General features: G+C 39.8%; 1 protein-coding gene across 7 annotated transcripts; it reads right to left on the bottom strand.

Annotated features, from left to right (window-relative positions):
• Nucleotides 1–2: 2 nt before the first annotated feature.
• TAF12 (TATA-box binding protein associated factor 12) lies at nt 3–25,592 on the bottom strand. Of its 7 annotated transcripts, none has more exons than XM_081056676.1 (8): nt 25,399–25,558; nt 13,020–13,104; nt 12,470–12,501; nt 12,039–12,290; nt 10,147–10,224; nt 5,208–5,322; nt 1,993–2,081; nt 4–493 (listed from the first exon to the last, which is right to left on the bottom strand). In XM_081056676.1, the coding sequence occupies exons 3-8, from the start codon at nt 12,485–12,487 to the stop codon at nt 458–460; spliced, it is 588 nt and encodes a 195-aa protein (XP_080912802.1). In that variant the 5' UTR covers nt 12,488–12,501; nt 13,020–13,104; nt 25,399–25,558; the 3' UTR covers nt 4–457. The 7 variants fall into 7 exon arrangements, with proteins under 7 accessions (XP_080912803.1, XP_080912802.1, XP_080912801.1 ...); XM_081056675.1 differs by having other exon boundaries at nt 14–493; nt 25,469–25,587; XM_081056673.1 differs by lacking the exon at nt 12,470–12,501 and having other exon boundaries at nt 14–493; nt 25,469–25,575.
• Between the last annotated feature and the right edge of the window lie 2,406 nt (nt 25,593–27,998).

The raw sequence follows: 27,998 nt of genomic DNA, 5'->3' as shown, positions 1-27,998 counted from the left end.
GTACCCTGTCTTTCAATTAATAACTTCTTTATTCTGGAAAAGCAAATGAAAGTCATATTCATATAAACACTGACATTACAAAGTACAGGGCAAAAGGGGAGGGAGAAAGAAAGAAACAAAAACCTCTACAAATCCTGCTAATACTGTCTCACCAAACAAGATCATACTGCTTTGTCCCATATTCAATCACTTATATAATAAACCACAAATAAAATCTTCTCTGGAAGATACATTACTCCTCTTTGAGATGGCAGGGAAATGGGGCCGGAAGTGGGGGTAGGAGGCTTTATTCTTTTGGCAGATCCTCTCAGTCATTATAGATATTGCTGCACTGTTAATAAAAAATATATGCTTCTCTGTAAAGCATTAAAAAAAAAAATCCAAGGATGAGATGGCTGAGATCTCAGCTCAAGTATCTCCAAATACATTGTTGTCCATTCCCTGACCTTTCCATGTGTTATTTCTTGGTTGTTTTCCGAATCAACGCCATTCTCTGAAAAGAGAGAGAAATACGCCATTACACAGGTTAGAGTCAGGAACTTCCTGGGACGTTTGTGTGCGGCTGGCAGGCGGCATGGTCTACCCCCCAGGCTGGAGCCCACAGGAACCTACAGGCACAGGGCAGCTCAGCAGGCTCCTTCTAAACTGAGAGAGTCTGCAGGGGCTCAGAGATGTTTAGAGAGACCAGTGGATCTATTTCACTGACCAAAGTCCCACACTGCTCTAGGCTAGCAGATGGCAAAAAACTTAAAGTAAAAGGTGACATCTCTTGCCTTTTGGGAACTTAGGGGAAAGGCCATCAAAGCATGTGTTTTCTATGCTTTCCACACACACCCCTAGCTCTTCTCTGATGATGGAGAAAATAGGAAAGGGGCCTTTGTTTCAAGCCTGTTGCCACACATAAAGGGAGTCATTTCACAGGACCTGACACTAACAACTGACACTAACTGAAGTGACAAGAGAAACTCACACTAACAACTCCTACCACAACCCATCAGGGAAACCTTCAGATCTTACTATTACCATCCACAGCCAAAAATTACTGACTTGCTTTGCTCGCTCTCTTTGACTAAGAGATTGTCCCAACATTATTTGTCGATCAATACATACATCCTACATAGCTACATAAATAGAGCTAAAAAGTGGATAATTTGGGAGCAGAGCCAAAATGACCATTGTCCAGAGGGACTCCCTTCTGCAGAACAGAGGTCCTTTGATTCGGGCTACTGACGGCTTCCTTGTAGGGCTTCCTCTGTGAGCTCTGGAAACATACCCACTCCAGAGATCCCACGCTATGGAAAAACAAGGGACACTCAGCCAAGACTGCCCAGAAGTGCCTGTCAAGCGTACAATAAGCTCACCCTGCAAATCAGAATAGCCAGTTAAATTAAGACAGAAAGGATAACAGCCTTGTCAAGGGAGGCTAACGTTGCCATTAGACCAGTGACAGAGTCAATTTGCTCCACGGCAGAAGTGGTATTAGGTTCTCACACTGACCCCTTCAGTCCACAGTAAGAAAGACAGAGATCAAAGGTTAAACTAGGACAGAGGCCAGAATGCCTGGCAGGGCTGTCTGGGTGCTACCTCCTGCCACAAGTATGCACAATCCTGCTTTCCTTAACCCGCCCTCTGTCGGAGGGTCACACATGATGTTCAAATCAGCAACAATGAAGGAAGACTTCATTAAGGAAGGAGATGGGCAGGGGTGAGTTACATCCATATTATGTTCCATCCATATTAGAAGAACCTAGATCAACAGCTTTAGCAATGCTCGTGAGAGCTGAGAGAAAAAACTGAGACCCCCCTGTGGGAACTGTGAAGCGTCAGGGAAATACCTGATTGAGCTCCCATGGAGGCCTGCTGCCTCTGCCCTCCCTGACCTTTGGTCTAGAGAGAAACATGCTGTGAGGGGGAAGAGATAACTGTGTGCCCTCCCTCTGAGACACAGCTCGAGGGATCAGCCGCTGCCCCAGGGCTCTGATGGCTCCTCACCTGTTTGTGAGCTTCTGTGGTGCAAGCTTTTTTGTAGGGTCGGATTTCTTCAGAGCCAAATCCAGGGATCCACATGTTCCACTGGCGCTCTGCAAGGAAGAGGTCAGTAGAGAGGTCAGGGGACCTGGAAGGCAGTGTCCGCGTGCGGTGTGACCCTCAGCCAGAGGTCAGGGGGGACGCAACTGTACTAACAGTCACCCTGCAGAGGGACCAATGGGGAATTCCATGTGGCGCCTCCAAGGTTTTAAAGGACACCATTCGACCTTCTTGCAAAGACAAAAGGGGTAAAGGAGTCAAAGCTGTGGGTGCTGCGCCCTAAGGTTTCCATGCAGCTCCACAGAAAAGGAAAGGCATGTGTTTCTTCAGCTGTCGTACTCCTACACTCAGAGTCACCTCTCTCAAACCCTGAGGAAGAGGAGGAACAGAAAGTCATCCCAGCCTTCTGGTGTAAAGAGCCAAGTCCCAGCTCTGCTACCTCACGGTGGAGCTGTATGACATTGGGTCTCAGTTTCTTCATCTTTTCCGTGGTAGCAGCAACAGTCACCGCCACCTGCCAGGGTGGTTGAGCACATTCAATGACAATACAATCCCAGAGCCTGGGGTAAAAAACATATTGTGGAGTCCAGAACGAGTCATTGCAAGTTGTGCCTCTGTGGTATGCAGTTTGTGTTGAGCTAAAGGCAACATTAGTCGCAGGCTCAAGAGAAACTTCTGCCCCCTCCTTAACTACCTAGAAAAATTTGAATTAGAGGTCTTGCCCATAAGAGATAATCAGAGATAACTTCTTTTGACCTATCTATAGGGCAGGGCAAACTTCTATTTATTAAAGGTCTGCTTTTCTTATCATCCTGCAATGACCTTCTGCAGCTCCCAAAGCACCTTACCTCATCCCTAGCTCAGGACGTCGTATGTATCCGTGTTCCCTTCTACCTCTGAACCTCTTGTGCATGTGGGTTCTCTGGCTCTCTCAGGTATGCAGGGTTCCCGTACAAAGGCATGTATTACATTTGGTTATTCTCTCTTGCTAATTTGTCTCATGCCTATTTGATTAGACCAGCCGAAAGAACCTTGAGGGCAGAGGAGAGTTTGTTCCTCCCCCATAATAGGAGACGGGCATAGATACAGGTATGTCTGCACCACAGCTCCAAGTCCTTGTGCTGCTGGACAGGACTATCCCTGTAAGACTGTCACTAGAAGTTCCCAGAGGGCAGAGATTTTGCTTATTCTACTTTGTCAGTAAGTGGCATAGCTGCATGGTCCCCTACACCCACAAATAAAGGTGTACTGCACTTTAAGCATACCCAATATAAAAAATATTTTACAGTTGACCCTTGAACAGTACGGGAGTTAGGGGCACAGATACTCCACCCCACTCCCTAAATATCCGTGTATAACTTGACTCCCCAAAAACTACTAGTAGCCTACTGTTGACTGGAAGCCTTACAGTAGATTAACACTTATTTTTTATGTTGTACGTATTATATACTGTATTCTTACAATAAAGTAAGCTAGAGTAAAAATATTAAGAAAATTGTAAGGAAGAAAATGTACATTTACAGTACTGTGTCTATTTACTGAAAAAAACCCACATATAAGTAGACCCATGCAGTTCAAACCTGTGTTGTTCAAGGGTCAACTGTATTTACACGAGATTATTTAGGGAATAAATATCTATTCAAAAGGACTTACATGGGAACTCCTTTATTACACTTCCCAAGAGTACTGAAAACATTTGTTTTGCAAATTTGTTAGTGGTTTCATAGTTATACTTTGTGTCTAATACAGAGTAAATATTGACTGAATTAGTGATTCATGTTTGGTTCTAGAATAATTTTATATACAGCTCTCTTCCAATATTTTTTTGAAAATAAAAATATCTGAAGCCTTCTGCTAATATTTGTTGTCAGTACTTGAAAGTGACATTAAGATTATTCTCTGGGACTTTAACTTTACAATCAACACAAAGTGGACCAGGAAATGGATATGCAAAGTAACTTTTAAGAAAGAAAGCAGCTGCGAGGAGTGAAGACACACAGTATGTGCAGCAATATATTGTACTGTATCCCCCTACAAGATATCTTGAAGTCCTAACAGTTGACCTTTGAACAATGCGGAGTTAGGGACCCGCACGCAGTTGAAAATCTGTGCATAACTTAAGTCGGTATTCTGCACACACAGATTCCCAACTGTGGATAGAAAATACTGTTTTCCATCCGCGGTTAGCTGAATCTGCAGCACGAAACCTGGGTCTGACTATGTATGTATTGAAAAAAATCTGTAAATAAGTGGACCCACACGGGTCAAACACATGTTGTTCAAGGGTCAACTGTAATTAGTTAACATGAGGTCATACAGGAGTATGGTGGGCCCTTAATCCATCTGACTGATATGTTATGAGAAGAGGAGAAGAGACACAGAGAGACACAGCCGCACACAGGCCACGTGAAGACTGAGGCAGGCTGGAGCGATGCGGCTGTAAGTCAGACAATACAAGGACTGCTGGCCAACATCAGAAGCAGCAAGGAAGAGGCAAGGAAGGAGTCTTCAATAGAGCATTGCCAAGAGCATGGCCCTGCTGACACCTTGGTTTTAGATTTTTGGCCTCCAGAACTATGAGAAAATAAATTTTTTTGTTTTAAGTCACTTAGTTTGTGGTACTTTGTTAGCAGCCTTGGATACTAATATACCTTCCTTCCAAACAATGTGCGCCTCAGCTACCACCTGACTTCAATCATGAGACCCTTAAAAAAAATTGCCTTTTCACCACATTGTAACAATGCAGAAGGGGGCTTATTCATTTCAAAGGGATTATGCTCATCAATGTTGGATAAGTATTTCCCAGAAAAACCCAAGCTCAAATTTAGTGTCTGTTAAGTAGAAAAGCAGAATTTTACAGACGTAATCCATAATCCTCATAATTACCCTGCAAAGAGGATATTCTGATCTTCACTTTACAAATGAGAAGCAGACTCTAAGAGAGATGGAATAGGAAGGATAAGGATAAATTAGAAAGTGGCAAACCCAGAGCCAGAGCTCATTCCCCTTACCAAGGGTGCATTTCTCTTTTTTCATTTAATGCTACTATGAAACGAACACAAAAATCTCAGAGCCCAGAAAGTCTGCTCCTGGCACGCAGGTTCCTCCGACTGCATTTTTCCTCCTGGTCCTAAAGGAGTAACAGTGTGGGGACCTCAGGGCGAGACGAGAGCACGTACCTAGGTGCAGCTGCACATCCTTCACCTCCAGGGTGCTGGACTTGCGATGCCGAGCGAGCTGGCAGGCTGCTGTCACCACACTCTCGATAAAATCATCAGCAATCTGCAGCAGCATCTGGGGAAGACACAAGTGGGGGAGAGTAACCACATCTCAGTAACAGGGTAGGCTCCTGTTGCTGGGACAACTGTGTCTGCCTGAGCCACACATTTAGTCAGGCTTTCTGTGAGCAGGCCTGTAATCAGCATTTGCGTTAAGGTGGGGAGGAGGAGTAAGGAGGCAATAGAAACACAAGATCTCATTAACCAGGTGGAGCGCAACTTACAGCTTTCCAAGGGTGAGCTTTCTGTACTTTCTACCCAGCCAACATTAACCAGCCCAATCCCTCATCCTTATACTGTTTTCTGAATTAGGTAGGAAAACAAAAGTGAATCATTATAATTCCTCACTCACAGTCTATTAAAAGCATTTTAATTTCCATTATCTCACCTAGTCCTTATAATAATCCTGTGAAAAAAAGTAAGACATGGAATTTATCCTCATTCTACAGCAGAGGTTGCTAACACTCAAGGAGATGAACTTGCTCATGGCTATGTAACTACTAAGCAGTGGAACTAGGATTCAGCTTCAAGGTTCTCAGTCTAAATTCCGGGTTCATTCCACTTCATTATAAATTATTCCTGGACTGTTTTAAGAGCAAAATCAGAATTCTGACGCTAAAAATCTACATGAAAAAGTTGAAATTGTTATAAGTCAATACATTCCCCCATGGCTTTCTCTACTGACCAAGAATTAAAATAAAGTAAAATTACAACCATAGATAGAGACATTTCTTGTTCTCCTGGACCATTAAAGCATTGTCATCTTTCCAATGGAACCAAATGGATACTATCTAAAGGAAAGATTTCTGATTAAACATGGCAGATGAACTCCAAAAATGACCTCCTCTCCTTCCCTAAACCCACAAAAATAATAGTAAAGAAAAAAAAGACATACAGCCACAAAGACAATAAGAACAGGAGAAAAAACCTTAACAGACATGAGATTCCAATAAACTTTTTTTTTTTTTTTTTTTTTTTTTTGAGAGCCCACTGGCCCATGTGGGAATCGAACCGGCAGCCTTCGGAGTTAGGAGCATGGAGCTCTAACCGCCTGAGCCACCCGGCCGGCCCTCCAATAAACTTTTAAAGTAAATTTTTGCTAAAGAGGTAACAGAGGAAGAGTAGGAGCTGACCTAGCAGACAGAGGGTACAACACAAGTACCTATAGAGGGGACACCAATGAGAATCAAACTGATTTTTCCCTTCATAACCCCTAAGAGATCCAGGATTTGGAGGTGCCATTTATCATAGAAGACTGGGCTGATGTATGGAACTAAAAACTGGGGAACTGTTACATGTCTATAGAGAGAGCAGTCCACCGAGCCGTGCACTCCAAAAGCAGCCAAGTGACTTCTCCCTCCACATACCCGCTCCAGAATACAGCAGGTTTATGCCCTATAGGATATGAATGGGAGTGGCTCTGGATAAGAACGCACCAGACGCAGCAGAGGTAGGGAACAGACACAGCCCCTTGCTCTTGCCTGGCTTCCAGAATATTAGGAGCTAGAGAGAAATCCTCCAGATGGGAAACAGGAAGATTTTTCTCTGGAGATACTAAATGACTCCAGAGAAAACACTTACAGATACTGACATTTAGGGAATCCCCCAATAAGAAGGTTGATGTGTAGACCAATTATTATGAAGTGAAGCCAGTGGTATGCTGGAGCTAGTTGAGATGAGCTCATGAAAGCCAATTATATGCATTTCTTCCCAATTTCACATTCAGTGACATATTGATAGCTTAAAATAGGGCATGGTGGGAATATTTACGCCACAGAAATCAGGAAATGCTGAAAATCAGTGTCTTTTTCTCCAGAGCTGGTTGTTAGTTACCAGTATGTTATTGGACAAAGCCCATCAGTCAATAAATTCTGCTTCAAATCAGCTTTTTAGTGGCTATTCTTTACGAATGAATAGCCAGGATCAACAGACATTTGAAGAAAGTCTCTAACACAAAAAAGAAAATACAGTAAACTAACCAAAGGGGGAAAAAAGGACCCAGAAGAAACCAAGACAATGCAGGGGGAAGAAGAAAATCTCAAAAAATGTAATTAATATCCTCAGAGAGAAAGATAAGAGACAATATTACAACCATAAAATAATAACAGAATGGCTTGGGAAAAATAACAAAAGAACCAGTCAACAGCAAGAAGCTTGCGGAAATTAAAATTTTTATGTTAAAAAAAAAGTGAAAAGGATTAGAAGATAAACTAAGGAAAATCTCCCCAGCAAGCAGAATTTAGAATTACAGAGAAATGAAAAAACAGGAGAAAAAAGGTAAAAAAATCCTAAGAGGATCAATGCAAAAGACCAACATCCCACAGACTGTCATCCTAGAAAGAGCAAAAATAGAAAAGAAATTATCAAAATAACTAATATAAGGAAATGGAACCCTCATATACTTGTTGGTCGGAATATAAAAGGGGCAGCACTTTGGAAAAACAGTCAGGCAGTTCCTCAAAGGAACATAGAGTTACCATATGACTCAGAAATTCCACTCCTAAGTATACACCCGAGAGAAATGCAAACATATGTCCACATAAAAACTTGTACATGAATTAAAAAAAAGAAGGAAAAAACAAACCAAAAAAAATTGCACATGAATGTTCATGGCAACTTTATTCATAATAGCCAAAAAGTGGACACAGTCCAAATGTCCATCAACTGGATGAATGGATAAACAAATGTGGTCTATACATATAATGGCATATTATTCAGCCACAAAAAGGAACAAAGTACTGATACCTGGTACAACAGGAATGAATTTTAAAAACATTATGGTAAGTGAAATAAGGCAGTCACAAAAGACCAAATATTATGAGTCCATTTATTTGAAATGTCCACAATAGGCAAATTTTATAGACAGAAAATATATTTATTAGTAGTTAGTTGCCTAGGGCTATGGGAGCTGGGGAAAAATGGGGAGTGACTGCTAATGAGTATGGGTTTTTTTAGGGGTGATGAAAATGTTTTAAAATTCATTGTGTTGACAGCTGCACAACTCTGAATATACTAAAAACCACTGAACTGTACATTTCAAATGGATGAATTTTATGGTATGTGACTAATATCTTAATAAAGCTGCTGCCAAAAAAAGAAAACATACAGACACAAAGAGGGCAAATATTTGTCCTCTGGTTTAAAAAAGAACAATGTAATTATATTGTTCTTATAACCTGCATTTTCTTTCCCTATCATTACATATTCCTCAGCAAAGGTAAAACAAAAACAAAAACAAAAATACACAAAATCATCCCAGAATTGAGGCACATGAGTTTCTAGAATAAAAGAAGCCTCCAAGAACTTGGCACAACAAATAAAAAAAGATACATACTAAGGCTTGTATGAAAATTCAGAACAGGAAAAATATAAGACCCAAAAAGGATCAGGATCACAACACCATAACATTTCTTAATAGGAGATTTTTAGAAGACGATAGAGCAATGCCTTCACAATTGAAAGGAAAAAACGATTTTCAAAATAGAATTCTAGGACCTGGTGCTCAGGGGGTTGGAGCTCCAGGCTCCTAACACCAAAGGTTGCCGGTTTGATTCCCACATGGGCCTATGGGTTCTCAACCACAAGGTTGCCGGTTCAACTCCTGCAAAGGGATGGTGGGCTGCGTCCCCTGCAACGGCAACTGGACCTGGAGCTGAGCTGCGCCCTCCACAGCTAAGATTGAAAGGACAACAACTTGACTTGGAAAAACTCCTGGAAGTACACACTGTTCCCCCAATAAAGTCCTGTTCCCCTCCCCCAATAAAATCTTAAAAAAAAAAAAAAAAAGAATTCTAAACCCAGCCAAACTGAAAATTAAGTGTGAGGTTAGAATGTAAGTATTTTCACTAATAGACGTTTACTTCTCATCTATCCTTTCATAGGAAGTAATAAAAAAATGTGCTTTACCGAAAAATGGGAATAAAGTAAGAAGAGGATGCGTGATCTAGGAAATAAGAAATCCAAAGAGAAAAAGAGAAAAAGGAAGTCCAGGAGGGGTTTGTGCAAGTGGCCACAAGAGCATGGAGTATTCAGGGATGAAATCGTGCCGGGGTGTGGAGGGGTGGGGAGAATGACCCAAACCAATAAATTATTTTTCCATTTGGAAAACAATTTTATAGGTGTATAACAGAATTGAAAGGAAAAGCAGAATTAAAAAGGCACAAAGGAAAAACTAATAAAAATGAGTCAATTATCAACTTCAAGAAAATCAGTTATACAAGAAAGGTAATCACAGACCTGACTTGGCTCAGTGGCGAACAATATCTACATAGAATAATGTAAATAACTGATTTTCGAGTTATTAAAAAATTGTGACAAAACATATTGGGGAAAAAATTATTGGGAAAATGAGGGAAAGAGTGTAGGGCATGGATGTAAGTGGTTTAACAAAATTCTCATCTAGCATAACAGGAAGTCAATAGACTATTATAAAACTCATGAACCAAAGAATATCTGTTTAAGTATATTACTTAGAAATATGGAGAAATATTCTAGGAACTACAATTGTTGAAAATGATTGCCTATCAGCAGCAGACTATGCCCTTTTGGACAAGCAAAAGTGGCAGCTGCTGTTAAAGTGCTAGGCATTCTCCTAGGTGACTTGTGTAAGTTATTCCAATGAGACCCTCACAATAATCCTACAGATAAATGATACCCTACCAACACAGGAGGAAGCCGAGTCTCAGAAAGCTTAGGCGACTGGTCCATAGCTACGAAGCTGCTAAGGGGCAGAGCCAAGATCCAAATTCAGATGTGTCTGCCTCTAAAGTCTGTGCTCTTCACCACTATTCTATGCTAGCTTTCAGAGACACAGTTTCTGGGACACCCAACCTCACCTTACCTCCTCCACATCTTCATCCAATTGCTCATTAGGATCCACTTCTCTTACTAAGTCTTGTAATTTCTTCTTTGTCAATACCTAAAGATAATTAGGAGAAGATTTTTTCAGCAAAGTATCAAGGAAACAAAACAAAAACAAACAGCATTACCCCCTATAATGAAGAAAGGTTGTCTGTCAATGTTTCTACTGTCCAAAGAGTTAACAGTCTGGCCTACCAGGTGACAATGCTACAAGACTAACTCTCAAGACAGAAGCAGCCTAGGGAAAGACAGAAAGAGCAGTTTGGAAGGGAGGCCAACATCTGTCAGGCAGTTTATTTCAGTCTTATCTCTTTCTCACTGTGCCTCACCTTCCCTCTACATTAAGTAACTTGCAATTTTCTGACCACCATAAATTGTACAACACCTCTCTTACCTTTGGACGTGCTCTTCCACTCCTTCCTACCTGCTCAGCTCATGGTGCTTCAGGTGATGCTTTTCCCAGCCCACGCAGGTAAAAGCAAACATTTCCTCCTTTGGCCTCTGCTGTACCCTGTGCACCCTTCCATCATTGTGTACATTTATAAATTTGCCTTTTTCTGACTTAATAGGCTGAAAGCTCTCCAAGGGCAGGGAAAATGTGTTCATCTTTGTATAACTAAATATTCATATAATATTCATATAATACAAAATTCATATAATAATTCATATAATATTCATATACTTTTATTATAAGAATAATGAATAATCCATTAATTAATTTACTATTTTATGTTATTATGTACAATGTGATTCCTCTTTCATAAAGAAAAACTCATGTCATATATGTATGCCATTTTTAAAAACTACTCAAAAGACATACACTAAAATGCTAACCATAGTAATTTTGGCGTGGTGATAGAATTATGGGCTGATTCTTTCAGTTTTTCTAATGTTTCCGTAATAAACATGTATAACTTTGGAACTAAGGGAAAAAATTTTTAAATAAATATTTAATTCAAGCCTGCACTGCATGTCTTGATTTACTGCAAAGTCTTTGACTTGGTCTTTCTCCAAGTTTACTCCCTTTCCTACCTTTCTCGGGCCCTCACTGCCAAGTTAATCCTCCTAAGACATACTAATTTTATTCTATTACTCTTATTCCTCTATTAAACATTTGCAAAGATTGTTTATGGACTAAAAGTTCCAATGGAACCTGGTTACTAGGCCCAGTATGTTCTGCTGTAATCCTACCTGCACAATTTTATCTCCTGCTCTTCTCCAATAAACTCCACATTCAGCATAGGCTGGTCTCTTGACAATCTGCCCAACCCTCCCCATTCACCTTTCTAGTCCTTCCCCCAATTCTCTTGAAATATTGTCTCCTTATCTTATTCTATCCAGCCTACAAGGTCCAAGTTAAGAGTTTATATTTATTTCTTATGGCTCCGGAGAACAGAATCAGGATGATGGGTAGAAAGAAGGGGGCAGATTTTAGAACCTGCAGAAAACTACTAATGGCAGCAGGTGGATGCAAAGACTGGAGGCAAGAGTACTTTTACTATAAGAATAATGAATAATCCATTAATTATTTTACTATTTTATGTTATTGAACAATTATATTAGCATACATATATTTATATATATAAGTATGTAAAAACCTGTCATAGGCAACGTGGTGTGTGTGTGTGTGTGTGTGTGTGTGTGTGTATAAGTATAAGTATACACACACACACACATAAATACCACAGGTGAAAACTGATAAATGCTGTACAAGATAATTAAACAAAGAACTTTAGAAATCCAAAGGAGGGAAAAGACCTTTTTCAGCTGAGGGGAAGAGGCAGCACCTGACATGGACACCTCTCCAAGCATTACTGGTTCAAATAACAGATAACAGGAGACTACAAAGAGCAAAAAGTCAGAGGATGATACCTGATTGTTTTCAGGGCTGAGACGCCCTCCGGACCCAGGAGTGCCTGGTATCTTTACCACTGTAGTGCTGTTGGCCATGGAGCCTTGTGGAGGGGTGCTGGCTGGTTCCGGTTTTATGGAGGAGAAATTGGAGAGGTTGATTAGGGCTGAGGGGCCGAACTGGTTCATAATCTGCCGAGCTTTGGACTTCAGCTCATAGAGCTTATCGAGATCCTGTTTCTTTTTGGAGGTATGAGGACCAAGGCCAATCAACTACGGAAGGAAAACATGAGAATTAACTCCAGAGGCACCTGTTATAAAGGATGAGTTTTGAAAGTAAAATTATATGAGGTCTGTCAGACTTTGAAGGGTCTTCAGTATGTCAAGGATAGTGATCATTTGATACCTGCACATTAAACATGGAAGGAACGAAAAATATTCATTGCTCTCACCTGATATTTAGAAACCATCTCTTCTCCAAAAGCTAAATGAAATAGTCCACAAAATTGAAATAAGGAAGAAAGTGAATGAAATGAAGAATCTCATGGACAAAAATAAACTGGAATGAGCAAGACATTTTTGAAGACTTTGTAAAAATGGAATACACGGTTAAGTATACATGCATTATCTTTGAGCATCAAATAATGTTAAATTCAAATAAACCATGGCACAGTCACATACTTAACACCCAATCACAAAAGTTCAGAAAACAGATTAGTTCATTTTGGCATTTCAAAACATGCTTAAGTCTGTGTCAGGCTATGCCTAATAAACACAACGTTTAGCCATTGTTAAAAGTAAAACCTTCTGTGTCATCAGGAGCAAATTTTCTCTGAGTGTTACCAATCTTTAAGTACATGCAGAGTCCCCAGCTTAGAGTAGCTGAGACTCCTAAATTTTAGAGCCATGAAGTTGAATTTGTGGACATCAGCTTTGGTGTCGCCACGATCAGAAGCACATTCACCAAGTTCCTCCCACAGTGACCTCAAATTGCTTACTTACAGCTATCTGAGTGTCTAGATCTTTAATAACATCGGCAACGGCTGTGAGCCCGGTGAAATGAGAGGCAGCCATTTTCAAAAGCTCCCTGTAAATGAACAACTAGCATCAAGCACCACCCTTGCTGTAGAACCATTGCAGTTCCATGGCCTGGCACATCTTCACTACCAGGATCCAGGCAAATTGAATGAGGAGAAACATACCTCCTTATCCCTATTGGGCGTCAAAAAAAAAAAAACAAAAACCAAACCAAAACATCTCCACCTCTTTCATATACAACTTTTAAAATCAATTAATGATGATAGTAACATAGACTCTCTTGCTAGAAAATGAATATTCTATTGTTAGGGGTAAACTAGCAGCATGTGAAATCTTTATTGGCCAAAACTGCGGAATTTTTAACTTGCAGGAAACATGGCAATGGTTTTCAGAACTTTGTAACGCTTAGCAATGTGAGTATCCGCATGCGTTCTACTCTTGCCCCTATTGCTGAGTTCCTCCCCAACACACTGTCTGACTAATATGACATCTTCCCCTGCTTCACCCTTAATCAAAACAACTAACTGCACTGGTGAAATGACCAAGGGAAACTTGTTGGCCAAGGGCTGGCTGAGGGGGACAGCAGAACATGAGGATCACTTGTTTTTTGTAGCCACATTTCATCCGTGTCTCCCCCCTTGCCCACAAATACTACCACTGGAAAAATCGGGATAGGAAAAGATTGGTAACATAGTAATACAGTAGCCTCCCTCTTATCTGAGGTTTCGCTTTCTGCAGTTTCGCTTTCTGCAGTTTCGGTTACCTATGGTTTCAGTCAACCATAGTCTGAAAATATTAAGTAGGAAATTGCAGAAATAAGCAATTTGTAAGTCTGAAATTGCGCGCCCTTCTGAGCAGCATGATGAAATCTCGTCCTGCCCGCTTGCTTGTGCCTGGGTCTGAGTCATCCTTTCGTTCAGCACATCCACACTGTATATGCTTCCTGCCCGGCAGTCACTCACTTCACAGCCGTCTGGGTTACCAGATCCACTGTTATGGTACCACGGGGCTTGTGTTCATGTCACCCTGCTCGTAGCCTAATGCTCTGTCACAATGCTTACGTCATACATCTCACTTCATCTCATCACATAGACATGGTATCATCTCATCTCACATCACAAGAAGAAAGGTGAGAAGAGTACAGTAAGGTATTTTCAGAGAGAGCGAGACCCCGGTCACATAACTTTTATTATACTATATTGTTATAACTGTCCTATTTTATTGCTAGTTACTGTTGTTAATCTCTTACTGAGCCTAATTTATAAATTAAACTTTATCATAGCTATGTACGAGTATGTATAGGAAAATACATAGTATTAATATATATAGGGTTTGGTACTATCTGTGGCTTCAGGCATCCCCTGGGGGTCTTGGAAGGTATGCCCCATGTATAAGGGGGGGACTACTGTAGTTGTTCTAACGTTAGGAAAGCAAACTATTTTTCCAGAGCAAGTTTTATGAAAATGCTTTTGATTATCAGTATGCTCACCACACTGAACATACTATACTTCTCTAATAACATTCCCACAACCTTCAAAGGACTTCCCAAATGGTACTGAATATTGCTAAAAATAAATGGAGACATTTTTTTTTTTTTTGGTAATAGAGATTTCTGTATAATGGGAATTTCTATAAGACCCAGAGACAAAAAATATAGCTTATCTGCATGGTACCAAATATGAATAATCACATATCAAATTAGGAATTAACCTTAAGGAATAGCTCCAGTGGTTATTAATGAAATAAGTCACTTCAATGAAATAATTAGAATCTCTGTAAATGTGAGAAAAAAAATCAATGTTTTTCCCTAAGAAACTAGACTGCAACTTACTATACTATTAATAATTGATCTTGCTGAGAAACAACCTATGCTTCTGAGTTTTCAATAACTTGGGATGAGTTACTTCTTCCATTAAAACAAAACAAAGCAGATGATAACCAAAAACTCATTACCAGACTGACGCTGCCCTTAGGTTCCTAGATTGTTCTTTTATTTGTTGATTTAAAACATCATAACATATTTGGGTGGGTGATGATTACAGGGGTTTATACAATTGTTAAACTCATCACAGTGAACATTTAAGATCTGTGTATTTTATTGTATGTAAATTATACCAAAATTAAGAACAATAAATAGAATCCTCTCCTGCCCAAAAAAACAGGTAAAGGATTGCATGCCTAGACATTTATCCCCCCAAAATGAAAACTTATGTTACCATACAAACTTGTATACTAATGTTCATAGCATATATCAATGTGGAAAAGATAGATTATTGAATAAATGGTGGTGTATAACTGAGTACATCTGGAAAACATCTGGTTTCATATTAAAAATTTAAATATTTGATCCATCTGGAATGAGGGGGGTATATATATTCTTCCCTTCATACACTCCTCCATTCCAGGTGGATCAAATACTTAAATTTTAAATATAAAATCATATACTAGAAAAAAAAATAGGAGATTTTCAAATATATAGTGATGGAAGGAGAACTGACTCTGGGTGGTGAATACACAATGGGATTTATAGATGATGTAATACAGAATTGTACACCTGAAATCTATGTAAATTTACTAACAATTGTCACCCCAATAAATTTAATTTTAAAAAAAAATAGGAGATTTAAAAAAATATTCTGAAACCTAAGCCTCACATTGTATACAAAAATTAACTCAAAATAGATCATAGACTTAAATGTAAAACGTACAACTATAAAAGTTTTCTAGGGGATGGCCGGATGGCTCAGTTGGTTGGAGCGCGAGCTCTCAACAACCAGGTTGCCGGTTTAATTCCCACATGGGATGGTGGGCTGCGCCCCCTGCAACTAAAGATTGAAAATGGCAGCTGGACTTGGAGCTGAGCTGCGCCCTCCACAACTAGACTGAAAGACAACAACTTGGAGCTGATGGGCCCTGGAGAAACATGCTGTTCCCCAATATTCCCCAATAAAATTTAAAAAAAAGTTTTCTAGCAAGGCAAAAAGTTCTTAGACTTGACACCAAAAACACAATCAATAAAAGGAAAATTTGATAAATTAGCCTACATAGAATTTAAAGTTTCCTGAAAGTCGACATGGAAAGGCTGAAAAGACAAGCTACAGACTGGGAGAAAATATTTCTAAAAAAAAAAAAAGGGCTAGTACCTAGAACGTATAAAGAACTCTCAAAACTCAACAGTTTAAAAAAAGAAGTAATTCGATTAGAAAATGGACAAAAAACATAACCAGACATTCCACCGAAGAGGATATATAGATAACAAATAAGCATATGAAAAGATATTCAACATCGTTAGTCATTAAAGAAAGGCAAATAAAAACTACAATGAGATATAATTACATAGCTATCAGATAGCTAAAATAAAAAATAGTGACAACCCCAAATGCTAGCAAGGAGTTACAGAATGTGGATCAGTCATATATTGCTCGTGTGAATGTAAATGCGATAGCCACTCTGTAAAACGGTTTGCACTTTCTTGAACACCTAAGCACGCACTGCCTAAATAAACACGAAGACCAAATGTAATGTGATATTCTGGATGGGATCCTGTGGAACAGAAAAAGGACGTTAGGGGAAGACTAGGATCTGAATAAATTATAGACTTTAGTTAATAATGTTTCAATATTGATTCATTAAATTATAACAGATGTACTATATATTAATGGAAGATGTTCATGGAGAAACTGGGTATAGGATATGGAAACTGTACTATCTTCACAATTTTTCTGTAAATCTAAAACTGTTCTAAGAAATAGTTTATTAAGAAAAAGAAAAAAAAACCCTAATACACAAAACAATAGGGATGAATCTTAAAATATTTAAGTGGGAAAAAAGCCAGTCTTAAAAGAATACATACTGTATGATTCCATTTATGTGAAATTCTATTGCTAGTAAAACTAATCTCTACTGATAGATAGGGCAGACTGACTACACAGGGGCACCAGGGAAATTTCTAAGGTTATAAACGTTCTATATCTTGAGTGGGGTGAGGCTTACATAGCTGCATATATACTCATAGAACTATAAACTTACAATGTGTACATTTTATTGTATGCAAATTACACAATAAAGTTTATTTGGGGGGAGAAAAAACCCTAGAGGTGCCATGTCTGGCAACAAGGTGGCAAGAAGAAACCCCTGAAGCAGCCCAAGAAGCAGGTCAAGAAGATAGAGGAGGAAGATAGGCATTCAAGCAGAAGCAAAAAGAGGATCAGAAGAAACTCCAGCTAAAAGCAAAAGCCAGAGAAAAGGACCCCTGGCCACAGGTGGAAGTAAGAAGTCTGGCCAAAAGTGCGCTGCTCCTTGTGCCTGGGGCAATGATGAGCCTTAATTCCATTCCTGTTTTAACATCTGGATTCCCTGCCATAACATGTGTTGCCACCGATAGCTAGAATGAAGTGTTGTCTTGGAGACTTGTACATTTAAGAATAAACTTTTGTAAAAAATAAAAATAATAATAATCAAGCAGTGGGTCATCTCTTTAATTCTTCTCACTCAGCCATTTCAACATTAGCTGTGAGGTCAGAGAAAACCCAACCCCAAATCCTCACAAAGTGTGTTCTTCAGTTCTATCCCAAATTCTGTACTGCCTGGAATTAAACCAATTCATCTGAAATGGAAAAACAAAAACAAAAAACTGAACATGCAACTACCATATGACCCAACCACTGCAGCCTTAGGCTTTTATCCTAGACAAATGAAAACTTATGTTCACACAAAAACTTGTACATGAATGTTCATAGTAGCTTTATTTGTAATAGCCAAAAACGCAAATCAGCTCAGATGTCTCTCAACAGGTAAATGGTTAAACAAACTGTGATACATTCGCATCATGGAATATTACTGAGCAATAAAAAGAAAGGAACTATTGATATACACAACAATTTGGATGAATCTCCAGAGGATTATGCAGAGCAAAAGTCAATCCAAAAAGAGTACATATTGTATGATTCCATTTATATATAACATTTTTCAAATGACAAAATTTTAGAAATAGAGGCCAGATTAGTGAGTCTGTCAGGGGTTGAGTGAGAGGGAGGTGGGTGTGGTTATAAAAGGGTAATACCAGAGACCCTTGTGGTAATGGAATATTCAGTATCTTGACTGTAATGATGGATAAACAAACTTATAACAGTGATTAAAATGCGCAAGACTTAATATACATATACACACAAACAAGAGTATAAGTAAAACTGGGGAAACCTGAGTAAGATTGGTGGGTTGTATCAATGTTAATATCCTGGATGTCATACTATATAATAGTTTTGCAAAATGTTACCATTGGGGAAAACTGGGCAAAGTTTACAAGGGATCTCTCTGTTATTTCTCATAACTGCATATAAATCTACAATTATCTCCATAGTTAAAAATATTCTCAAGAGTACCTGAAGCCCTTCTTAAGATGACCCAAAATTCAGGAGCCATAAAAGAAAAGACTGACATATTCAAGTACATAAAAATATAAATGTCTACGTGACAATATAATAGAAAAGTTAAAGGACAAAAGACAAACTAGCAAAAACATACACAATACATATCAAAATACTAATTTCTTCCATGTATAAAAAATACCTACAAATCAATAAACACCCAATCACTCAAAAGAAAAATTGCAAAAAATATGACAGTTCAAGAAAAGGAAATTCAGGGCTCAGGTGGTTAGAGCTCCATGCTCCTAACTCCTAAGGCTGCTGGTTCGATTCCCATATGGGCCAGTGGGCTCCCAACCACAAGGTTGCCAGTTCAATTCCTCGAGTCCCACAAGGGATGGTGGGCAGCGCTCCCTGCAACTAAGATTGAACACGGCACCTTGAGCTGACCTGCCCCTGAGCTCCCGGATGGCTCAGTTGGTTGGAGCGCGTCCTCTCAACCACAAGGTTGCCGGTTTGACTCCCGCAAGGGATGGTGAGCTGTGCCCCCTGCAACTAGCAACGGCAACTGGACCTGGAGCTGTGCTGCGCCCTCCACAACTAAGACTGAAAGGACAACAACTTGAAGCTGAACGGCACCCTCCACACCTAAGATTGAAAGGACAACAACTTGACTTGGAAAAAAGGCCTAGAAGTACACACTGTTCCCCAATAAAGTCCTGTTCCACTTCCCTAATAAAATAAAATTAAATTAAAAAAGGGAAATTCAAACTGCTCTTAAAATAATGAAATGATCCATATTTTCATTCATAATAACAATGCAAATTAAAACTACAAGCTACCTCTTATTTCCATTTGGAAACAATGAAAAAGTTTTATACTGTGTTTGAAAATCTTATGGACAGTCATTTCATGTGTTTTGGGGTGAAGAGAATATGAATTAGCTAGAGGTCACTATAAAGGGCTACTCAGCAGTATCTACCCAAATTAGAAAAGTATATATTGTTTTGATGCCGTAGTTTCATTTTAGCTATTTATATTCTAGTTGAACTTGTGATAGAATACTATATATATAAGAAATTTCAACCTAAATGTCCTTCAAAAGTAGTTATCGTTAAACAAATTAGGGTCTAACTATATAATGGAATATATTGAAAAAGATTGAGACTCATGAAAATGTTATGCTGAAAGAAACCAGTCACAAAAGACCACATATTTATATGATTCCATTTATATGAAATGTCCAGAATACACAAACATATAAAGACAGAAAGTAGACTAGCAGTTGCCTAAGGCTGGGAGGTGGAGTTTTTCTTGGGGCAGGGGGGACAAAAATAATTAGAATGTGGTGATGGTTGCACAATCCTAAATGTACCAAATAACACTGAATTGTACACTTTAAATTGGTGAATTATATGATATGTGAAGGATATCTCAATAAAGCTGTTTTTAAAAAAAGAGAGGAAGCTCAATAAATGATCTCCAAGATACACTGTTCAGTGACAATGCAAAGTACAGAATAGTGAGAATAATTTGCTATCATTTATTAAAACACACAGACACACAAATGTAAATTATTCCTGGGAAGATACATAGGAAAATGATAACAGTGGTTGTCTTGGGGGGTGAGGGGGACAACGGTAGTATCTGGATGGCCTATGGGACCAAATTGGGAGAAGACTTACTTTTCATTGTATATTCTAAATTTTGTACAATACTTTTTATTGTATACCCCAAATTCTGTACTATATGCATATTTTACCTATGAAAATTTTTTTTAACTATTATTTGGTTTGTACCCTTTGAAGAGACAAGTAATATTGATCCGTTTTTTAAATCTAACAAAAAAATATAGTAGTAACAACAAAAATAAATGTTAACCTATATTTCATACCTTCTACAAAAATAAATTCAAAACTGATCATAAACCTAAATGTAAAAATGTAAAAGTATAAAACTTTCAGAAGAAAATGTAGGAGAAAATCTTCATGACTTTGGGTCAGGCAGAGTTCTTGGATACAACACTAAAAGTACAATCCACAAAAGAAAGAAATTGATAAAGTGGACTTAAACTAAAATGTAAAACTGCTCTGCAAAAGAAAATAAGAAGCCTAAATAAAAAGAGTAAGAGAAAATATCCCGTACATGACGAAGAACTTGTATCCAGGATAAAGAACTCTCAAAATTCAATAAGAAAACAATCCAATTAAGAAATGGTCAAAAGATCTGAAGAGACCCTTCACCAAAGAAGATATACAGATGGCAAATAAACACATGAAAAGATGTTCGCTATCAACAGTCATTAGGGAAATGCAAAGTAAAACCACAATGAGATACCACTAAATCCCTATTGGAATATTTAAAATTAAAAAAACAAAACAAAAACAAGAGCTGGGGAGGATGTGGAGCAACTGAAACCATCACACATTTCTAGTGTGAATGTAAAATGGTGCAGTCTCTTTGGAAAACATTTTGGCAGTTTCTTATAAAATTAAATATACACTTATCATATGATCCAGCAATCCCACTCCTAGGTATTTACCCTAGAGAAATAAAAATTTATATTCACACAAAAATCAGTATGTGAATGTTTATAGCAACATTATTCAAAATTGCCAAAAACTGGAAACAATCCAGATGCCCTTCAACTGGTGAATGGATAAACAAACTATGGGTTTATCCATACAATGGAAATACTGCTCAGCAATAGAAAGTAAGGATTACTGATACATGCAATAATATGGACAATCTCGAATGTCTTACGTTAAGCGAAAGAGGAAAGACTCAAAAGGCTACTTCCTGTATAATTCCATTTATATGACACTGGTAAAGGCAAAGCTGGAAAACAGATCCGTTGTTGCCAGGGGTTTGGAGTGGGAGAGGGTTTGACTACAACGGAACAGCATGAGAGAAAATTTGGGGGGCGCAGAACTGTTAAGTAGCCTAAGTGTTAGGGTGCTTACATGACAGTATGTACTTGTTACAACTCATAGAACCATACCCCCAAAAAAGGATTTTATGGTATGTAAATTCAAAAAACAAAACATCACAACCTGATCAGAATGGTCAATGACTCTCCATCCAAATTACCTGTTTAGTGATAACTTTCATGGAGCCCAATTGTGAATGATGCTGACCAAGCAGGGTGGGATGAAGTGACCCTAAATAACCTGAATTCCATTGAGTATCTTTCGGCTACTCAAATTTCTAACGCTCACTTCCTTAGAATGCCAAGAGCTAGGGATGTACTGCTGTGTAAAAACTGTGGGACACTAACTGTGGGACAGTTTGAGAGGACAATTGTAATAGTAGGGAGCCCTTACTAGCACCTATTATGTGGCAATCACGTTATAGGATTCACAAAGTAAATCCAGTAAGTAATGCCCCAGGGATTGACAGTTGAAAAATATTTAATAATTCTATCAAAACAAGGTTGTACAGCTGGGAGTTCAATTAAATAGCTAAGTCTATCCTCCCTCCCCTAACCCATCACATTTAAACTATGGTTGGCAGGCTGAGGATGACAAGCCCTGCTTTTCCTTTTAATAACTTTGTACCTCAACAGAAATCCAGTGGCAATCCTATTATATTACTGTATTAAAAGGACCTGATTTTTCAAAGGGTAGGAAATCAGTGGAGGCCTTGTAGTAGTGTACAAGACCTGGCCTTCTCTGGGCATTTCTTCCTTTAACAGATTACTATTTTTTTTAATTGAAGAAAATTGTGGAATAGTAGAAAAATGGTAGATCAGATTGGCTTTTACTTCCTTTACCTCTGAAACGTTTAGGAATTTATTATTTAAACAAAATACTGGAGAGAAGGGGACTACCAGCCTGATGGCATAAAAGCCCCATCACTATGCTGCACGACTTGACGTAATGACTGGGTTTTCTACCTGGTTGTTTCTCTCCTCACAGGCTTCTAGAGGTAACTAAATGAGCTCATATTTCCCATCCTAAATAAACCAAAAAGAGTCAATTAACTGCAGTCTGAGACTTGAGAGCAAAAGAAACGTGGACTTTTTTCCACTAGTTTTTGGACTAATTTGATGCTGTTTAGGTAGCTTTGCCTTAACACAAAGGTAGGACAGTACAGTGGTCAAGGGCATGGATGCTGGTAACAGTGTCTGGGTTCAAGTACCAACTCTGCCACTTATTAACTTTATGTCCTTGAACAAGCTATCTAATCTCTTTGTACCTCAATTTCCTCATCTGTAAAACAGAGTTAATCATAAAGTATACCTCATGGGAGTGTTGTGGCAATTCACTAAATGTATGTATCTAAAGCACTGGAAGAGTGTGTGGTACATGGTAAGCGCAAAAGAGAACATGTTCTAAACATGTTTGCTAATATTACATATACGCTCTCCTCTTCTAAATCTTATCTATAAAAACCAGTGTGTTAAAACTAAAAAGTTTCAGTTGTCAACAGGAGATTGATAAACGGTACTGTGGCTCAACAAAGACCTAAGTCTGGAGGGCTGGGAACGATCTTACTTCTGCCACCGAATTATGTGAGGACCCTTCGACCAGAGTTTCTACAGTGGGACCAGCCAAATTCTAAGGTCCCTTCCAGCTCTAACAATTAGTGTAAGATTTTAAATTAAGCCCATATGTACAGATTTCAAAGTTTGTCTTCTGCCTCCAACAGACCTGTTTCACAGGGCAGACTGTATGCACTGCTGATGCATTGCCTCCAAAGTATTCGGGGGCTTTCCCCAAAGCCCTCAGATCAAAACTAATATGTTCTATGGCCATATCTGCTCAAACACAATGATTTTCTGATCAGGTAATTTTGAAATCCTGCTATAATAAATCAATGCTAGAACCACCAATAAGTGAAATAAGTATACTTTGTAAATGCAGGTGATATTAACTCATTAACAAATTATCATTAATTAAAACCATCAAGTATTTTGAAATGGTGGTATGGGAATGCTTCACCTCATAATTTGGTGTAAGTTTTCATCATCTGCATAAGTATAGGCACTTGCAAATAGTGTAGGCTAACTCATTGGGGGAAAATAGTAGTTTCAACTAAGTTAGACCATTTTCCCCAATCATCTAGTTCATGTTACAATTAATTATAAAGTTAATGAAATGTAAGCCTTTATTCTTCAAAGTGGTCTTTCTTGGCCTCCTAAACTTAAAATTAAATATATCTTGCTCCATTGTGAGGAAAAGTTCTATTCAGGTCCCATTTTTCTATCTTGAACATCCATGATACTTTCAAATCACAGGAATTTAGTTCTCCTTAAACACCGCACTACATAAATACCCTAATAAGTTATAGTAGTTGACATGAGTCTTAAGGAGGGGGTGCTTTCATTCTGTATAATTATTACTTCTATTTTGCTGATGGGCAAACTGAGATATGGAGAGGAATCCACTTAGGAAAGTAGGAAAAGGTTTTAATCAGACACAACTGGGTTTGACTAGGGCTGAGCCACTCAGTACCATGTGATTTCAGGCAAGTGACTTTAAAGTCTCTGAACCGATCTCCTTATCTGTACAATGGGACTGACAATACCTAACTTGTGGGGCTGTAAGTGATACTTCAATGATACACTCATACTTGAAAGTGTTTATGATGGTGCCTGGTTAGCCTACGTAGGTTTCAGTAAAAGATACGACTGAGGAAGGGACGTGACTGATCCGAGTCTCCCTGCCAACTTTATCCAAAAGCAGGCATCTCCAGTAAATGCCTGTGCTAAAAATATAGGACAGAGCTGACTTATCTCCAACTTTCCAAATGGCTTACTATATTTTGGGTGGGCTTCATTTAAAGGTTTCCCAAAGGATCGTGACATTCACTGTATCAACGTCAATACAGTAACAAGACTCAAAATAAAGGAGCAGAACCTGTAAAAAAAATTCCCTCTGGAGTTTGAAGTTAGAGCAAAGATTCTGGAAGCATGTTTTCCAGGGATATTAGCCAAGCATCATCTTCCATTCGCTATGTACAGCAGGGAACTGTATCAAAATCCTGACTTAATCCATCACCGTGATCCTCAGCCCCTTTGAACCTTAGCCTCTTTACATGTAAAACAGGAGTTTAGAAAAGATGATCTTCTGGGGCCCTTCCACCTCTCGCATTCTTTCATTTGAGATGCAGAGCTCTGTGCTCAATCAGGGTTGAGTGCAGCGGGATTTAAAGCACTTATCAAGTATACAACTGAGTTCAAACTGCTTCAACTTCACATCCGAGCTTCGCAAGGATGAAGCAGCAAATGAAGACGCTTGCACGTGGGCTTCCTAGATTTCAAGCCTCGTACACAAGAAAACCCCGCCAGCCGCCAAACAGGCAGCGCGAAAGAGGAGTCGCCTTCCCCCGAACACATCCTTTTCTCCCTCTAGGGTCGGAGAATACCGGGGGGGAAGAAAGGATCGCTATGTCTTTCCCAACTCTCTCCCTTTCCCTTGGAGGCTGATCTCACCACCGCGGCCCCGTATACTCTTCGCTTTTAGGAGTCCGGGTCCTCACAGCCCAGTTCCCTCAGGTACTTCGGAGTCGCCAAGCCCCGATCCTGTCCCCACAGGAGCCCGTCTTCACTGCCCGCTCCTGTTCCTCCCAAACCCACGAGTTCTCTTACTGCTTCTGCTTCTCAAGGATCTAAGTCTTCTAGGCTCCGTTTCTGAATCCTTAGGAGCCGGGGTCTTCGCTGTCCCGCTTCTGCCTCTTAGGAGCCCAAGTCCGCACAAGCTCCGCTTTTCCCTCTCAGGAGCCCGCGTCTGAACGCCCCGTTCCGTTCCGACCCTCTCCTCTTAGGAGCGCGGGTCCTCACAATCCTGTCGCTCTCAGACCGCTTTCCCTCAAGTGCCGGAGAACTCATACCCGTCCCCGTTCCCTAAGTCCCGTCGGCATCCCGGGTCCCCACAGCCGCGTCTTCTCCGAGCCCCGATCCCCTCAGTCCCGTCCCAAGAGCCTGATTCCTCACAGCCCCGTCTCCTCCACAACCTGGCTCTTCAAACACTGACCGACTGTGGGTCTGGGTCCTGACTCCCTCCTCCCGCTCTTCTTCCTCAACTGCCAGGGCCCAAGACTCACAGGCAGCAGCGTCTATCTCCCCATGATATGCGGAGACTGCCCCAGAGAAGCGATCGTCTCAGCAGCCGGTCCGACTGCTCGGCCCTCCCCGAGTACTTCCGGCACCGCTCCCCGCCTCCAACCCGGAAACGCGCAGCTCTTCCGGCCGGCGGGCGCGCGCCTGGCTTGCGCAGGCGCAGACTGCCCTCCGACACGTGGTCGCGGTGCTGGGCTGTTGCTGAGCTCCAGTGGTTGGGCTTTTTCCTGCTTGTGGTTAACTGGAAGCGTGGGCGAGCCCAGCGTTACGAACCCAGCCCTAGCCGTCTCTTTCCAACTGCGCCTGTTGTATAAATCGCTACCGTGACTGGTAATTGACACGCTGTGATGGCTTAGAGGTCGCCGTTTTTTGTTGGTGGCTTTGTTGCTAGAACAGGACGTGGGATATTAACTGGGACAGCAGTACTCATAGGTATTGTGTTGGACCCCAACAGGGAAATTGGCAGCACAAGAACCTGGGGACAAGAGACTGGTTGTGTTTGTGAATTGGCAATTAATAATAATTGAGCGCTTACTGTCTACCAGGAACTTTACCAAGCTCCTCACCTCCAATAAATCATTTAATATTTTAAAGGAAACTTCTGATAGGTAAAGCAAGGTCCTGGCTAGTAAGTGTTGAGTCTCAACTTGAACTCAGAATTCTCACTCATCCTCTTGAACCCGTCCTCTAATCATTAAACTGATTCTTTCAGTTATTCCATCCTTGAAATGTTTGGTGAGAACTGCTGTATTTATCAGATGCTAGGCATGTAAACAAGACCCAGTTCCACCTAAATTCCGTCTGAACTCCTGGTCCCACACTAAGATGGGGAAACAAAGGAATGTTAAAAGGGCTGGGATAGCCCAGAGCAAGTGTTGGTAACTGCCAGCAGGAATCAGGAAGAGCTGCCTCGGACCTGGATTTGTGCGGCAACTTGCCCTCGGAATCTTTGTATCTTCCCATCCTCATCCCACCAAATTTCCAATCTACCCTTACTCTGCCACCATTCCAAATTCACAAAATTGAGGCCCCCTTCACCATTAGGCTCCAAGCCATCTTCCTGGTGTTACTTCCCTGCCACTGCTGTCTTCATTCTAGTATTCTGGCACACCGTTTATTATTTTTGTACTCCTATCCATCTTTTTAAGACCCAATTGAAATGTACATTCATTGAACAAGATTTTAACTAGGTGCTGGGTATCTATTAAAAGACAGAATATATTCTTAAGAAAGTTTACAGTCTGAAGTGGGAAACAGACCACTACCAAGTACACAAAAGTGTAAGAGGAAAGAATACCAAAATAAATAGATTTATCAAGCTGAGTGATGGAGGGCCCTGAGCTGCTAGGAAAGAGCTGGCTAAAGTGGCTGGAACTTAAAGAGGTGATAGGGAGAGTGGCAGGCAATGAGGTTGGACAGGCAGGCAGGGGTCAGGTCAGACAGGACCTTGTAGGCTATGGTGGGGACTTGGGATTTTATCGTGCAACGGGAAGGCAGAGAGGTGAAATGATTTGTTTTTAAGAGATGACTGGTGGATTATAGGAGAAGTCCCAACAGACCCAACTGACAGTGCCCATATCTAGGCTTCCCACCAGTGTAGACTACACATCTGCTTCATAGTGTTAGCCGTTTACATGAGTCCCTTCTTTGCAGCTTCTACTTTGTAGAGGATAGGGACCTCCACATATAATATATTAAGGAAAGTAAAATGCCTAACAGTCTATATTTTTTTGTTTAAAAAAATCTATGTCTGATGTATACATAGAAAACAGTCTGGCAAGGTAAATACTATAAACTGTTAGTAGTTTGGGGAAGGCATTCTTACAATTCTGTACTGTCTTGATTTCTTTACAATTAACACATACCTATTTTTATATTAAAAATGAAGTATATGTGAATGATTCCATTAAAAATTTTTTTCTATTACAGTTGACATTCAATATTATATTAGTTCCAGGTGTACAGTGTAATGGCTAGACATTTATATAATTTATGAAGTGATTCCCCCATAAGTCTGGTACCCACCTGACAACATACAGTTATTACAATATTATTGACTATATTCCCAAGATGTACTTTACATTCCCGTAGCTATTTCGTAATTGCCAGTTTGTATTTCTTAATCCCTTTACCTTGTTCACCCAGCCCCACCTATCCAATCTGGTAACCATCAGTTCTCTGTATCTATGAGTTTGTTTCTGTTTTAGTTTGTTCCTTTGTTTGTTTTTTTAGATTCTACATTATAAATGAAATCATATGGTACTTGTCTTTCTCTGTCTGACTTACTTCACGTAGCATAATACCCTTTAGGTCCATCCCTGTTGTCGCAAATGGTAAGATTTCATTCTTTGAGTGATTCTATTTTTATGCCATTCTGTAAAAGGCAAAACTATGGAGCCAGAGAAGAGCACTTGGTGTCATGATTGGGCATCCGGAGGGGGTGATTAGGAAAGTGGACAAAGGAACTTTTTGGGGTGATATAAATGTTTGATATTTTAATTGTGGTAACAGACA

Source organism: Rhinolophus hipposideros (assembly GCF_964194185.1).
Source record: "Rhinolophus hipposideros genome assembly, chromosome: 8".
Taxonomy (NCBI): Eukaryota; Metazoa; Chordata; class Mammalia; order Chiroptera; family Rhinolophidae; genus Rhinolophus; species Rhinolophus hipposideros.
Note: the sequence above shows the minus strand (reverse complement) of the source record. Positions and strands in the feature narration are given on the sequence as shown.

What these genes read in the sequence shown, in the direction of transcription:
- TAF12 (XM_081056673.1), bottom strand. Translation starts at nt 13,091, where the DNA reads ATGGCTGCCTCTCATTTCACCGGGCTCACAGCCGTTGCCGATGTTATT. An exon ending in TCAGCCCTGAAAACAATCAG is followed by an intron (nt 10,225 to 12,038) that starts GTATCATCCTCT and finishes AATTATCTTTAG; the next exon opens with GTATTGACAAAGAAGAAATT. An exon ending in CCACAGAAGCTCACAAACAG is followed by an intron (nt 494 to 1,992) that starts GTGAGGAGCCAT and finishes CTCTCTTTTCAG; the next exon opens with AGAATGGCGTTGATTCGGAA.